Here is a 16,550-nt window from a genome sequence, read left to right as displayed (position 1 = left end):
TTTTTTTTTTAGAAAAATAAGGTAATAATAATTAGTTTCATTTCTCATTAATAAACTAATATTTAAATAAAGGAGATAAAATAAGTAGAAAAGGATGAAGTATATATATATATATATATATATATATATATATTAAATTTGTATTTATATTTATATTTTTTATTATATTTTAAATTTTAAAAACTATTCTATTGAATATAGTTATTATTGCTTTATTATCGAAAGCTAAATTTTATATAGAATTTTAATTATTTTTTGTATTATTTTTTATGTGACTACTGAATTCTTTTAATGTTTATCAATATATATAAAAAATATATAATTTTTTTAATATTTTTATTTTTGACATGTGAATTATATAAACTAAACATAACAATATTAATAATACTCTATAAAATTATTAGTAATTTTATAGTATGTTTAGTTAAGAAGTTGTTACATATTTTTTTAAATAAAAGTAATTCTTATAAAAGTTTCAAAAACTTAAAAATAAATTATAAATTATTAATTATCTCAGAATAATACAAAATATAATTTTTAAAATAAAACTATAATCGAAATAAGTTATTATAAAAAAATCAGATAATTTTTTTTCAAATAATATAAATTTAGAAAAAAATTAGTATTTTTTATAAGAAAAGAATATCTAAAATAAATAATATAATTATTAAAATATAATGTTATAAGTCATTATTTCTATAGAGATAAGTATATATAAAAATTAATTTAAAATATATAAATTGAAGTGTATAATATTAAATTGATTAAGTAAAAATATTAATGAAAAAATAATTAAAATTTAAACCCATCACATTATTAAAAATAATTACATATAAAATCATTAAATATTTTTTATTTTATCAACCACATATCTAATATATACTTCAAAATTTTGGAGGAGTCAACATCACTACTTATTCTCTTTAAATCTGTTTCTCAAGATGATATTTATTTATGTGTTATATATATATATATATATATATATATATATATATATATATATATATATATATATAAAATTATTTCTTAATAAAAAAAATAATAAAAATTTAATTATATTATTTATATATATAAAATTAATTATTCAATTAATGATTTGTATAAAATATATATTAAAATATAAAATATACATTAAAAATTAAAATAATATATATGATAGATATTTTTGATATACATCATTTTTTAAAAATACTTCACCAAACGGTTAATTTTTTTTGAAATGGATAAATATGATATGTTATTCATTAGTATGGATAAGTTAAGTACTTTTTTTAATGTAGAGATAAAAAATATGAGGGTCATAATAAAATTTTATCAATATATAAATTTGACTCCCAGAAAAAAAAATCATAAACACAAATTTAAAGGTTGACTCTCATATTTGTAATTTTAAAAAATAAAAGATATATAAACACAAATCTAAACTTTTAGATTTGTAATTTTTTAAATTTGACCTTTCGATTTTTTTTTTTATTTCTCTTCCACAATCTTGTGATATACCTCTTGTCTTCATAATTTAATAAAATACACCTTCTTCTCGAATATTAAAAATAAAAGTGTCACCCCTCACCAATATATATACACAACCAAAAATAATTTAGGACAAAAAAACTCGCACCCATGGGTATTTGTAGAGATTATCTGGGACCAACGGAGAGTTAAGAAATCGCTGCAAAAAAAAAAAAAATTTACGTACACATATAATTATTTAGTAATAAAAAATTATTTTAATTTTAGTAACACTTTTTAAAATATCATAATTACCATAGTATAATTATACTAAAATCCATCACATACACACATAATAATAATAAAAAAGTTATTTTAGTTTTAATAATACTTTTTAAATATTAAGCCTTTAGTTTGATGTCGTGTTTCAATTTTTAACAAAATCTCAAAACAATATAATACCATAATATAGTTAAATTAGTATCCAACATTCACACATATATATAATCCTAATTTATTCCTAACATTTGTGAAAAAAATTTCTATTTCATTTTATTTTAATTTATATGTTACAAATTTTGTATGTATGTAAATTATGTTAAATGTGTATTGAGATTATGTTTTAATTTGATACATTTGGTTGAATTATATTAGATTTTATTATAATTGTAATAATTTTTTTAATTTTTTTTTAAATTTAATATTCATAGATACCCACAAATATCCGTCTTCTCTACGAAAAAATAAACAAAGATTCGTGACAAAAATAAAAAGTTAATTCTATAATGTCTTTTGTTTGGTGCCTAATTTTTATCTAATATAAATTATTTTTTATACTAACTTTAAAATATTTAAAATTTTTTAACTTATATTTTTAAATTTAAAATTAATTTTTAACCTATTTTAACAATTAGACAATATTTTTTTAAACACTATAATAAACACAAAAATAAAATAAAAATAAAAAATATTTTACTAAAAAAAAATATGCTATAAAACTCTATTGTCATCCCTAAATATGATTACGTGTTGCATGCTAACTTTATTTTTTATTTATATTTTTAAAATAAATTTAAAAGTAATATACATTATAAATATAAAAAATTGTCTAACATTTTCATATATGATAAAGGAGACTAAAACTAATAAAAAAAAATTAATTTTTACATTAATCGTAATAAAATATTAAAATATTTTTATAATATATTTATAAAATTCGTAAATATTTTATTAAGTGACTAATATGTATCTTTTATATTTTGTTTATAGCTGAAATGTTGAATGACTATTATGCGAATTTATTAATTGATTCCTAAAATTTTTCTTTTATAAATATATAAACAAAATTTAAAAAATAACGTGTCAATATATCTCGGATCTTATAATATTCAATATTATCCGTGTCAATACTCAATACTCAATATCCTTCGTACCAGACCACAATCATAATGAAAAGAAAAAACATTTGAAAACGCCACAAAAGGGACAAATCTCCTTCAAATTTCAACTCACACAAAAACACTCTTGTCCCCCTTCCCTTCTCTCTTTCTCCCCTGCATTTTCTCCTTCTCAAACTGTTAAAAACATTATTACTAATACACATACTAAATGAAACAAAAGGTCTCGAAACTGATACAAATTATCAAGTTTTTAAGTGCTACTGCTAAGTAGTTAACTTAAATAAGCTACTAAATCTTATTACCAATGCTAATGTTTAAAAAATAACTCAAAAATAAAAATTCTTACTTACATGATTCAAAATATTTATTATCAAAATCCATAAATATAAAATGATTTTATGAATAAAAAATTATAAAGCACTATGTAACAAGAAAATAAAAGCCCTGTTTAAATACTTATAATATTTGAATTTTAGCTAAATCCATATCTGTATATATTACATAAATGAAATATATGAAGAAAAGAAAAACACAACCCTGGGACCTTTATTTTCTTCTTCCCTCTATACTCATATTTTCTTGGTTTTGTATTCTTTTCTTCACTTTCCCACTCTCTCACTCAGCTTCCTTTTTGTTTTTCTTGGACCGTTCCTCTTACTAGTTTTGGATTAGAGTTAGGGGAGTTGGGGTCTTTTCCCTCTCTCCCTCTCTCTCTCAGCCGGAAAATCCTCCTGATTTTCCCCCCACCCAAACACAAAACCAGCCACCAAAAAAGGAAAGCACTAGACAAGACAAGAAATCAAGAGAGAGAGCAACACAAAACGGTGGCGCAACTCAAATGTGATGGGAAGTGGAGTCTCTACCTTGTGTTCCTGCCTCGAACCGGCGCCGAACCAACCGGACCTCGACAACGACGTGATCTTCGCCGCCACCGAACCGCTTGACGAAACTCTCGGCCATTCCTTCTGCTATGTCAGATCCTCCAACCGATTTCTCTCGCCAACACACTCCGATCGCTTCGTTTCCCCCTCTGCCTCACTCCGTTTCTCTCCAACTCACGACCCGATCCACAGAACCCGGCCCGACACACCCGAAACTGCTTTCAAGGCCATTTCGGGAGCCTCCGTTAGTGCCAACAGCTCCGTTCCCAAGACAGTTATTCAGTTAGAAGAAGAGGCCGCCGACTGTTCCGGTAACAGAGCAGCTGGATTAGGAGGAGGGACCGTTGTCAACGGTTTCGAGAGTACGTCGTCCTTTAGCGCGCTACCGCTCCAGCCGGTTCCTCGCGGTGGAGAGCCTTCTGGAACATTCGAGAGGGGAGGAGGGTTCTTCCTCTCGGGACCAATCGAGAGCGGTGCGCTCTCCGGGCCGCTTAATTCCGGCGCCGCCACCGCCGCCGGAGTCCCGTTCTCGGCCCCGCTGGGAGGGGTGTACGTGAGGAAAAAGAGGAAGAATGGCGTGTCCGGATTCAGGAAGGCGTTTCAGAGGGGCGTGCCAGAGAAGAAGCGGCCGTGGGTGGTGCCGGTGCTGAACTTCGTCGGGAGGAAGGAAGTTCAGGCTTGCGAGGGGAAGCCGGCGACGGTTGGGGCGGATGACGTGGCGAGAGAGGAGAGCAATGTGCAGTGGGCGCTGGGGAAGGCTGGCGAGGACAGGGTGCACGTGGTGGTGTCGGAGGAGCAAGGTTGGTTGTTCGTTGGGATTTACGACGGTTTCAACGGCCCCGACGCGCCGGAGTTCCTGATGGGACATCTCTACCGTGCCGTCCACAACGAACTTCAGGGTCTGTTCTGGGAAGCTGAAGAAGCAGAGGGCAGAAAGGACAATATTCCAGCTGCTGAAGTTGCTGCTGAGGTGAAAAACAGTGAGGGAGATGCCAGTGAAGACTCGATCTCTCACTCGGCGACTGCGGCTGTTAAGAAGGTAACGTTTCAGGTGGAGGGAACGGAAAGCAGGAGGCGTAGGCTGTGGGAATTTCTTGCTGAGGACCCTGAAGACGGCCTTGACCTTTCTGGTTCCGATAGGTTTGCGTTTTCCGTGGATGATGCTCTCAGTGTTAACAATGCCAATGCTGGCTCCGCTGTTAGCAGAAGGTGGCTGCTGTTGTCGAAATTGAAGCATGGGTTGTCCAAGCATAAAGAGGGTCAAGGTAGGAGGCTGCTGCCGTGGAGCTTTGGTGCGGAAGGGAAGGATGAGAAGGTGGAAACAGAGGCAGAGAACCCAGCTGAGGAGAAGTTTTCTTCCGGTGGAGGCCGCAGTGGTGGGAGGAGGAGGAAGGTTGGCCCGGTGGACCATGATCTTGTTTTGAGGGCATTATCTCGTGCGCTCGAGGTGACCGAGCTGGCATATTTGGATATGACTGATAAGCTTCTGGATACGAATCCAGAACTTGCTTTGATGGGTTCGTGTTTGTTGGTTTCTCTGATGAGGGATGAGGATGTGTATGTGATGAACGTTGGGGATAGCCGCGCTATTGTTGCTCATTATGAGCCCAAAGAGGGCGCTGCTGCTTGTACAGGATCCAGATTCAAGAATGGGAACGATGGGTTGAGCACGGAGAGTATTGTTGAGGAGTCCTCGGCAGGTGAAAGCACAGGCAAGTTGGGGAACGAGGATCCTGCTCCGGAAATGAGGTTGGCAGCATTGCAGCTGTCAACTGACCACAGCACCTGCATTAAAGAAGTAAGTTTAATTTTGTTTGAACTTGAGATGAAATGGTTTCTTCCATTACATAATTTTAAAGCTTCAATGACTTTTAAAATTCACTAAATTCACCATTCTGATGTGTATAAGTTGTAATGAAGTTCCAGATTTGGTAACATTTTTGAGTAATTTCAAGAGGGTGGAATGTGGATCATGGGGATAATGTTTAGTATGCTTCTTGTTTTAATTATGGAAATTATGAAAAATTAGAAATGTTCCTGTTTCATTGTTGCAGTTTTTAGTTGTGTTTCCTCTTTTGTTCAGATTGCATCAGCTTTCTAAACAGTGGAGCCTATTCTTTTGCAGGAAGTCAATAGAATTAAAAATGAGCACCCTGATGATGCGCAATGCATAGTCAATGATAGAGTAAAAGGTCGTCTCAAGGTCACCAGAGCATTTGGGGCAGGATTTTTGAAACAGGTGTCTTTCAAAATCTTCTATATTAATGGAATGCATTTCGATAAAATAAATGCTAGTATACAAGTATTTAAATGGATGCACGAAGCTGTAGACATTTCTTATATGCTTATAAATAGGTTGTGTGATCTTTTTATATTAATGGAAAGGAAAATCATTTTTTATAATCCTGTTTCTAATGTGAATTTTTGGCATGTAGGTACTTTCACATATGTAAGTTGAAATTTTGGCATGTAAGTTTAGTTTCATTTATAAAAGTAAAATGAGATGATTAGAAATATGACCAGAACCAAAAATTGAAGGGTGAAATTGCAAACCTGTGGAATTGAAACTTGTCATATGAATTCATGCTTGTTGAAAAGTGTTTCCTTAAGATGCTCTAGTGTATATGATGTAAGCTACACATTCAAACATTAGACTAAACGGTTGCAAATTGCATTGCACTTTTACTTGAAAATAATCTGGTGAGTGGTAAGGTCAGTTTTAGTCGAAGATGCTGACATTGGAAGCATTAGTTCCTTGAAAAAAAATTTTTTTCTTTATGGCAGTGTATTATATACAATGTTGTTTCTCTATAAAGGGTTTCTTGGCAAGTACAACTTGGTACTTTTTGCTCACAAGTGTCCAATTATTGATTTTCATGTATTTTGAATATACTGCTTATCTGTATGTTAATATTGTACTTGAAGAACCAACATAAAATTCTTGAGTTTCCCCTTGCCCTGGTCTTTGTGATTTGTTGTTTAAGATGGCCCAACTTGGCATAATATGTCATGTGCATATTACTACTTATGCTGCTCTCTCTGCACAATAATTTAGAAGCTTGATTGTTATGCCTCCTGTTTAATATCTTGCACAAATGTATACTCACATCAGGGATGGTTTGCATTTTTTGTAGCCAAAGTTGAATGATGCGGTGTTAGAAATGTTTCGGAACGAGTATATTGGCACTGCTCCATATATATCCTGCTCTCCTTCGCTACGTCACCATAGATTATGCCCTAGAGATCAGTTCTTGATTCTCTCATCTGATGGGTTATATCAATATCTAAACAATGAAGAAGTTGTTTCTCAAGTGGAGAGCTTCATGGAAAAGTTTCCAGAAGGCGATCCTGCTCAACATTTAATTGAAGAGCTGCTTCTCCGTGCAGCAAAGAAGGCTGGTAAGCAAGTCTTCTGCCCTCGTGTATCTTTCTTCTTCTGCAATCTACTTAGTCATGTAAAGTTTGTATGGCATAAGCGGAGAGAATAGTAATTAGATCCTTGTTTTTATAAACACCCTATTTATATAAGAACCAAAAGCACTCCGTGTTGGTTGTGATAGTGTACTAAAGCTTACATGGTATACATGTTGAGACTTGTGAGTTGGAAATATTTTATGCATTTGCCGTTGGGAGCTTTATACTTAATTAACTCCCCCAAAACAACAAAAAAAACCCCCAAAGTCTGCTGCTCCGCAAGATTGCTGGATCGTCTATATTAAATAAGCCTCTATTTTACATTATGCTCCCTTCTGGTCCACTGATTTGATACTCTGCAGTTTTATGCAGCAACTACTGTATATTTCCCATCTTTTATAAGTCTACAGTCCTTAATGTTCTTATATTTTATTCTTACCACTCCTGTGGACCTCTGAATTATTCATCAGGTCTATTTCAAAGAGTACTATTGTAGTCAATACCCAACTTTTGCGTCTGTCTGCTTTTGTTTTTGTAGTTTTGGCTTGTGTTTGAACAAAATTTATGTGATTATTATCTTTGATGCCAGAACGCTGTTTTTCCCTTTCTCAACTTCCCTGGGAATGCAGGTAACAGGAAAAATCAGGCAAACAAGAAAAAGTGCTTCCTTCAATATGTTGATTTCATTTATAAGCTGATTTTTCTATCATGTTTATATATAAAATGCACGTCTAGATGTTTATTTTGGACTTATTTTGCAGGCATGGGTTTTCATGAGTTGCTTGATATCCCACATGGAGATAGGAGGAAATACCATGATGATGTCACTGTCATGGTGATATCACTTGAAGGAAGAATCTGGAAATCCTCTGGGAGGTATCTGTGAGTTGCCGCCTTCAAGTTGATGTTGGCTCTTATGACATGTGATGGTCACTTTCCATTCGCTTTGCCTCAAAGCCGGGACAGAGGTACATAGCTGATCCATTTTTCATGGATCCTGGATGCTTTCCAGTCACAAAAACGTTATCAAATTGAGGAATTCTCAGATGTTGTTGGCAAGAATCTTCAACTAGAGCTCTATCTGGAATTAAAGAAGCTGAATGCAATTTGATGAGCTAGGAATGAGCGTTGCAAATGCGCTTTGGACTTCAGAAAAAAAAAAAAGAAAATCTGTAAAGCCTTTCAAACTGTTTCCTTGTCCATTGAAAGAGTCTATTCTCTATAATCCCCTGTTCTTTAGTAGTTATAGAGATGAAAAATGATAGAAATTTTGCATAGGGAAGGCCCTTTCTATTTATTTTTCTTTTTCTTCTTTTCTCTTCGGCAGAGCTAAGGGTGTACATTCGTGGGGATACAAATGTACTGGTTGAAGTTGAGCATCTCTGTAACTGAGGGTGGATTTCACCACAGTGGATTAAATATTTTTCTTAGAGATCTCTAAATCAAATCAGTCTGCTCATAATTCAGTGCATATAACTTGCTGAATTGAAATAGCCCTTTCGGACTTTGGACAACCGGACATTAATTGCTGTCACTTTTTTCTTTCACAAGAATTTAGTCGGTCTATTTTTTATTGTAAAGAGATTGCCTTAAATCAGTCTAAACTCTAAAATAAAAGAATAAATATATATAATTTAATCCTTAATAAATTTAGTTTCTAATTTTCTATTAAAAAAATCATAAAAAAATAAACGAAGAGTAATAATTCAAATTAATTCTTAAGAAATTTTTAGAGGATTACATTCATCTTTTTTTTTTTTTTAAGTGCATGTTTGAATAAACACTAAATTGGGGGGAGAGTTTGTATAATACATTCATCTTTTTTTTTTTTAAGTGCACGTTTGAATAAACACTAAACTAGCATTTAAAAGGTAAAAATTCAGACGCAGTCAACTTCAAGTGAATTTAATAATTAAAAGCGGTTAAATGATTTGATTTATTTGACTAAATTTTCATCTAACGATTCTCAATTATCAAACTTCACAATTTTCACCTTATTAAAAAAAATGCAATTTTGCATTGGAAAGTTCAGTATTGCTTTGAAATTCCGATTTTTCTGTGGAGAGGAAACCAATGTGACTCCAAATAAATAATCAAATTATACTACAAAATGATATAAGCTGGGGCTTTATTTGAACGAATTGTGCAGTAAATCCTCTTCCTATAACTTTATTTTTCACTGAATTAGAATGTAATAAAGATTGCAAAAAAGGAAAAAAGACGACTACATTTAAGGGTTTTTATCATTAAATAAACAGAGAGGAGTTACATGCCATCCCCTCCAACTTCACTCTCGACATTTCAAGTAATAAAAATATACTTGCAAAGTATCATTGTTATGTATCAGCGATAGAGAAAGTTGAATGCCACTTGATCCTCTCCACAGTCTATGTTGCAACAGCTGCTGATGAAAACTTTGACCTAACCCAATAGATCAAATCCTCTCTAGTTGCAACAAAACAACCAGCTTTTTCCTCACTTGGATTAAATGGAGCAGCTAGTTTCTTCAAATGAGATGCAAAAGAAATGTTCAGTCCTTGCGCGAACTTATGAACACCGGTACCAGTTTGTGCTAGGAAAAACTCTGGAAGTGCCTCCTCCCGCTGAACGATTTTGGTCAGTGTCCACATCCACTCTTCGAGTGCAGTTAGAGCTGCGCCAACCGACAATGATCGAACATCTAAACACCATTCGCTATTGGTTTTGTTGTGTAAACCAGGGTATAATCCAAACAAGGTTCCCAGGTAGAGTAGCTCATGTGCTCTCTCTTGTAGATCTTTGTTTCTACATATGTCAATCAAGCAGTTACAGAAGGGTCTTCGAACTTCAACCGAAGCATTGCTCATTATCACCTTGAACTCTTCCTTGACAGCCTCGAATCTAGTTTCTTCATCTACAATCAACTGAATAAAGGCAACCAATTTCGGGTTAGCTTTACGCAAACAAGAAAGGACCTTTTCCTCGTCGTCCTTGCTACCCTGAGACAGAGACAAAACAGATAGCAAGGAACCGCATAGCCTATCATCAGGCTTAACTCCCCTCTCAATAGCAACATCAAAAACTCTGACCAGATCATCAAACTCCATAGCCTTCCCTAAGCACTGAATCAAGCAGGTACACCCCATCACGTTGAGTTGGATCCCCAACCTTGACATCTCTTCAAACAACTCCATTGCGCTATCGACATCTCCCTCACTCCCATATATGTTGAGCATTGCTGTGTAACTATAGCTATCAGGTTTAGTATGCTCGGACTGTTTCATGTCCTTGAAGAGAGTCTCGGCCTCCTCCACCAACCCAACATCCGCGCACATGTTCAACAGCGTATTATACAGAATGAAATCCATAGGCCAGCCATTTTCCTTCATTCTCTCCCACAACTCCAAAGCATCTCTAGACCACCTAGCCTTACCATATATCTTAATAACAGCAGTTAGCGTCTTCTCGTTCGGTTCTACCCCCGACTCAATCATTTCCTCAAAAAGGCTCCTAGCAAAACCCGGCTTCCCGGCCTTCCCCATTGCCTCCAACAAGGTGTTGTACACAACCAGATTTGGCTGAACCCCAATAGACTTCATCTCTTGCAAAACATACCTAATGCCATCATAGTCCCCGGCCTCACCAAACATCTTCCCCAACACAGAGAATGTTATTGGGTCCGGCTTCCACCCAGTTGCTCTCCCTCTCTCATACAAGTTTATCACCTCTTGCACCTTCCCTAACTTAGCATAAACATCCAATATAGCAGAGTAAGTTACCTCATCAGGCATCAAACCGGTCTTGTACATTCTCTCAAACCAGTACACGGCCTTATCAAAAAGATTGCACTTCTTTGCACATGAAATGATTGTAGAGTAAGTAATGTTATCTAACTCAATACCATCATCAAACATCTGGTGTGCAAGTTCTTCAATCAGCTGAAACTGCCTCCCAAACCTCAACGACTTCATTGTGACATTGTAGAAGATTGTTTCCATGGGAATCAAATTCTGGGTCCGCATCCAATGCAAGAACATGTGGGTCTTCGGCCATGGCTTCAAGCTATTAAGCACCAAAAGCGCGTTTTCTCTAGTAAGTGTGTGCGGGATTTCCTTCACCATATCAGAGAACTCATCATCAGAATTGCCACATTCATTGATCTTTTGCGCAAAGAGTTGAAAATCTCTGAGCTGAGGAGTGTAGGAGTAAGGGGCGCGCTTCTGCCTCTGGTGCGAGAGCACGGAGCGTTTGGGTTTTGTTGGGTTGACCCACGTTGACTTTGGCTTCGAAAGAACATTGGGTTGGATTCCAATGGAGGTTGATAAGGTTTTGTTGGCGAGAGGAGTGAGTTGTTCAGACAAAGAAGGGTTCTTCTTGGTTTCTGTGGAAGCAGCTTCTGGGGTGGATTTTGAAGTGGTGCAGTAAATGGGGAATTTTTTTCTAAGCGTTTTTGGCTTCAGAGGGTTAGGGTTAGAGTTGGTGGTGGCGGTGTTGGTATTTGTGTTGGTGGTGAATCTTGTTCTCTTGGTGTCTGTGAAGAGGATATCAGTGATTGAAGAGAGTGGCGCAGCCATTGAAGAAGGGAAGTGAGTGAGGGGTTTGGGATGTTGATGTTATATTTTCTTAGTACCTTATCTAAACGGTTAATCCAAAAAATTCTGGGTTTTCTCTTGGGTCACAGGAGATAGATATTTTTGTGACATCCCATTAAGATCCTTAGTTCTAGTTCCTCAAACTGGGCCTTAAGAGAAAACCTGTCATAACTCATAACTCGGACCAAAAGCTTAATAAAAAGCTAAGTTCTCTGGTGGCACAAGAAATGGTGTCTAGCGGTGGCCAATTATTGACCCACTAATAGATGTATGAAATTTGGCAAAAAAATTATAAAGGGAAGCTTGTTTTTTTTGTCAGGTAAATTGGACAATTCTCAGTTTTAATATTTCAAATGGATTGGACAATTCTTAATCCTAAGCACAACACACACCCACACACTCCTCATATACTTACCAATTTTTCCTTCTCGAGTTGAACTTAAGATCTTTAAGATGGGGAGGAGGCGGAATGCCGTGTGAACTAAGGCTCATTGGCAGAAGCTTGCTTAGTCAGTACTGAGAATGATAAAACTTGCCTAATTGGGTTCTTTTGTTTTTTGTTTTTTTTTTTTTTGTTTTCTTTAGATGTGGATAGTAGATAACTAAATTTACATTTTACAATACTTCGGGAGAGCGGGAGAGGACTTGCATAAGGGAAAAAGGAGGATCATACTTTGGAAGGGGTTTCTAAGCCTTTGAAGGTTTCATTTAGGGACAAAGTTGTGGGTTCTAAGATTGTTAAATTTTTTTCACTCGTTGAAACTTTGTCGGGAGATAACATTGCGGTAGTTTCTGGAAAGTAAGGAGATCTCTTGCCACCGAGTGTCACGTTTACCCAAGAAGCTAAGAATTGTTTGGCATAACCATATAAGGATGCTATAGTGATTAAGGTGCTAGGTAAACATTATAGCTACACTGCATTGTCTCATAAACTCCGAACGGTATGGTGGATTAAGGGAGGTTTTGATTTATTAGACGTAGGGTTTGACTACTTTCTTGTGAAGTTTAATGTGACTGAGGAGCTAGAAAAGGTTCTCTTAGAAGGCCCATGGATGATTGAAAAAAATTATGTGGCAGTGAAGCTTTGGGATCAAAAGCTTAGATCAAGTGAAAACTGCGTTGGAGCAACTTTAGTGTGGATTAGAATTTTCGGATTACCAATTTGGTGCTACCAAGAAGATGCAATGCTCCGTGTTGTGGCTGCAGTTGGCATTCCCATCAATGTTGATTTGGCAATAAAATTAGTTGAAAGAGGATGATATGCTCGAGCATGTGTTCAGATAGATTTAGGATTGCCAGTGACTAAGAAGATTCTCGTTGAAGGTGTGCAAGACTGACAGCAATGCGCAAGGAGGAACTAATGCCAAGGTGGTCGGCGATATAGCAAAGCAGCCAGAAAGTTCAAATTCAAAAAATCCAGTACATGTGAAAAAGGCAAGTTTTAATTTTGGCAAGAATCTTGGAGATGAGACTGTAAATCTTGTTGTCCTAGATTTGGTGGAGAGTGATTTGTATGCTGTTCATGTAGACCATGTACAATATGAGGATTTAGAAGGCTGGACTCAAGTGATTAGGAAGGGAAAGTATAAAATGGGTCAAAAGCCTTCTCCTAGCACCCATCTGGTCCAACCAAAAGCAAAGAAGACTCCTAACAAGGCCAATACTTGGACAAGGCCTAATCACCAACGTACAACACATGCTACTGGATTCAAAGTAAAATTAAGCAAGGACATCAATATTGGAAAATCGGTTAGTGTGGCTTTTTCAAGGACGCGGCACAATGTTCACCATCAGCAGCAAGGTGAGACAACAAATGGTACTGCGCAAAAGCGTGCTCGCCCAAACTCTTTGCAGAATTCACCAGTAGAAAAGGATGGAGCATCGACGGCGGGTGTGGCGCAAGTTTCGACGGAGAAAATTGTGCTGCAACTTGAGAGTCCATTAAAGGCAGAATCGTCGAAGATAGGGACATCATGTTGAGTCTCGGGTTTGTTATTGGAGCTCCCTTTTTACTATTTTTTATGGATAGTTTCAATATCATAGCCTGAAATGTGAGGGGTGCGTCTAACAAGATGGCCCGTGTGCATTGTAAAAATTTGGTGAGAATATATAAACCATCTTTTTTCTTTCTCTTTGAGACTCATACTATGTTTAATAATTTGAAGAATTTTTGGGATAAGTTGGGTTTTCATTGTGTTGGTATTGAGAAAGCAGTAGGATACAGAGGTGGCATTTGGTTTCTATCTTCTATTACTAATGCTTCTTGTGTGGTTATTGACCAAATTGACCAATGTATCACAGTGAAAGTGAGTATGGGTAACTTAGTTTGGCTTTGTAGTGCAGTGTATGGGAGTCCTTAATTTGAAAAAAGAAGTATGCTTTGGGATCATTTGCGTTCTATTAATTCAGGCCATAATGGACCGTGGATGGCCGTTGGTGATTTTAATGAGATTGTGGCGCCAGACGAGAGTACAAGTGCTTATTTTTCTTCTCACAGAGCTAGTCTATTAGCTGCTACTCTAGATGACTGTGAGCTCTTTGATCTTAAAGTGACTAGTAGGAGATATACTTGGTATAGAGCAGTTCAGGCTGGCAGGAACTTGGCTAAAAAGTTGGATAGAGCTTTAGTTAATGAGGCGTGGATGACAATGTTTTCTGAGGGTTATTCTGAAATTCTTAGCAGGCTTCATTCTAATCATTGTCCTATTTTAGTTCGTTGTCATGGTGACCCCAGAGTGAAAGGTTCTCGTCCTTTTAGGTTCCAAGCTGCATGGGCAACACATCTTTCTTATAAACATGTTATTAGTAAGGCTTGGAATCAAGAGTTTGGAGGCATTACTGAAAGGCTTAAGATGGTTCAACAGGCTTCTTTGGACTTCAACTCAAAGATTTTTGGAAATATTTTTGTACGAAACAGTAAGCTGGAATATCAGATTGATCAGATTCAACGGCGTTTGGACTTTGGAGGTTACCGATGTGTTATCTCTGAGAATTAAAGAAGCTGAACTGAGGGAATATTACAATAGGCTTTTATTGCAAGAGAAACTTTTTTGGTACCAGAAATCTAGGGAGCAGTGGGTCAAGTATGGGAATAGAAACACTAAATTCTTTCATCTTCAGACTTTGGTGCGTATAAACCATAATAGAGTACATGGATTATATGTTAGAGATATGTCTTGGTCTACTGATCCAGATATTTTTCAGGAAGAAGTCCTCTCTTTTTACAAGAATTTCTTTGGTACAACGGAAGAGGTTGAGGTTAATTGTTTAGGGGATGTTCCGATGCCCACTCTAAGCATCGAGGCTTGTGCTAGGTTAATTGACCCTGTCTCTTTTGCGGAAGTCAAGTCAGCAGTATTCAGTATGAGCCCTTTTAAGGCTCCTGGTCCAGATGGCTTTCAAGCTTATTTTTTTAAAGAATATTGGGAGATAGTAGGCACTGAGATTTGGAATATTGTCCAGAGCGCTTTCTTGGGAGAGTACTTAAATCCTAGCATTATGGAAACTCTGATTGTGTTTATTCCTAAAATTGATAACCCTATCTTTATGAAGGATTTCAGGCCTATTAGCTTGTGTAATGTTATTTATAAAATTATCACCAAAGTATTGACTAATCGACTTTGGCATTTTCTTCCAGATATTGTTAGTCCTTTGCACGGAGGTTTCATTCTGGGTCGTGGTGCTCTTGATAATATTATTATGGCCCAAGAAATTTTGAATTTCATGAAGCACACAAAATCCAAGAAAGGTACTCTTGCTTTTAAAATTGATATTGAAAAAGCTTATGATAGGGTGGATTGGAGGTTTTTGAAAAGTACTCTCATTGCTTTTGGTTTTCCTATCATCACTGTTAATTTGATTATGAATTGTGTCCGTGCATCATCTCTTTCTATTTTGTGGAATGGGAATAGATTGGATAGTTTTGCTCCTAAAATGGGGCTTAGACAGGGCGATCCAATGTCTCCTTACTTATTTGTGCTTTGTATGGAAATACTTGCTTCCTATATATCTCATAAGGTGGTCGAGGGTGTGTGGAAACCAGTTTCTGTCACTAGGGGTGGCCCAAAATTTTCTCATTTGATGTTTTCAGATGATCTCTTACTTTTCTGTCAGGCTACAAAGAGTCAAGTCCAAATGGTCATGCATTCTCTTAACATTTTTTGTAAGGCATCTGGCATGAAAGTGAATATTGAAAAGTCTAAAGCTTTTTGTTCTAAAAATGTGACTACTAGTAGAAGTGATATTTTTACTAGTGTTTATTCAATACGTTTTGCTTTGAACTTAGGAAGATATCTTGGAGTTAACCTTAATCATTCCTATACCAGTAGGGCTTCTTTTCATTCGGTGATTGAAAAGGTGAGGGAAAGATTAGCTAACTGGAAAGGAAGGCTTTTAAATTCAGCAGGGAGACTTTTCCTGATCAATTCTGTTGTAGCATCCATTCTTGTCTATCATATGCAGGTATCTTTTTTTCCAAATTGGGTTTGCGATAAATTGTCTTCTATGATGAGACAGTTCTTTTGGAAGGGTCAAGTTAATGGTAGAGGTCTTTCTCTTGTTAATTGGAGGACCGTGATTACTCCAAAGAAATTTGGTGGCCTGGGTGTTAGAGATCCTGCATGTGTTAATATGTCTTTACTTGGTAAATTGGTTTGGCAACTTTTTCATTATCAGGACAAGCCTTGGGTTGCTCTATTGATGGCAAAGTATCTAAAGAATGAGGGAGTTTTAGATGGTCCTATCCCTTGCAACGCTTCTCATGTTTGGAAGAGTATCTCAAAGGCTTTTGGTGCTCTTAAGGATACATTCTCTTGGTGCGTTGGGTCACTTAATCA

The 16,550-nt window shown here is 35.9% G+C and overlaps 2 protein-coding genes across 2 annotated transcripts; one reads left to right on the top strand and one right to left on the bottom strand.

Annotated features, from left to right (window-relative positions):
- Positions 1 to 3,381: 3,381 nt before the first annotated feature.
- Positions 3,382 to 8,712, top strand: LOC130968993 (protein phosphatase 2C 29-like). Its single transcript, XM_057894536.1, has 4 exons — positions 3,382 to 5,528; positions 5,856 to 5,969; positions 6,865 to 7,129; positions 7,906 to 8,712. The coding sequence occupies exons 1-4, from the start codon at positions 3,693 to 3,695 to the stop codon at positions 8,028 to 8,030; spliced, it is 2,340 nt and encodes a 779-aa protein (XP_057750519.1). The 5' UTR covers positions 3,382 to 3,692; the 3' UTR covers positions 8,031 to 8,712.
- A 530-nt stretch (positions 8,713 to 9,242) lies between these two features.
- LOC130935721 (pentatricopeptide repeat-containing protein At5g46580, chloroplastic) lies at positions 9,243 to 11,779 on the bottom strand. The gene has a single exon (XM_057865600.1). It carries the CDS (start codon positions 11,695 to 11,697, stop codon positions 9,532 to 9,534), a length of 2,166 nt encoding a protein of 721 aa, XP_057721583.1. The 5' UTR covers positions 11,698 to 11,779; the 3' UTR covers positions 9,243 to 9,531.
- Positions 11,780 to 16,550: the final 4,771 nt, after the last annotated feature.

This window comes from Arachis stenosperma, chromosome 1 (assembly GCF_014773155.1).
Source record: "Arachis stenosperma cultivar V10309 chromosome 1, arast.V10309.gnm1.PFL2, whole genome shotgun sequence".
In the NCBI taxonomy this organism is placed as follows: domain Eukaryota; kingdom Viridiplantae; phylum Streptophyta; class Magnoliopsida; order Fabales; family Fabaceae; genus Arachis; species Arachis stenosperma.
The sequence above is the reverse complement of the archived record's forward strand: the minus strand, read 5'-3'. Positions and strand labels throughout refer to the sequence as shown.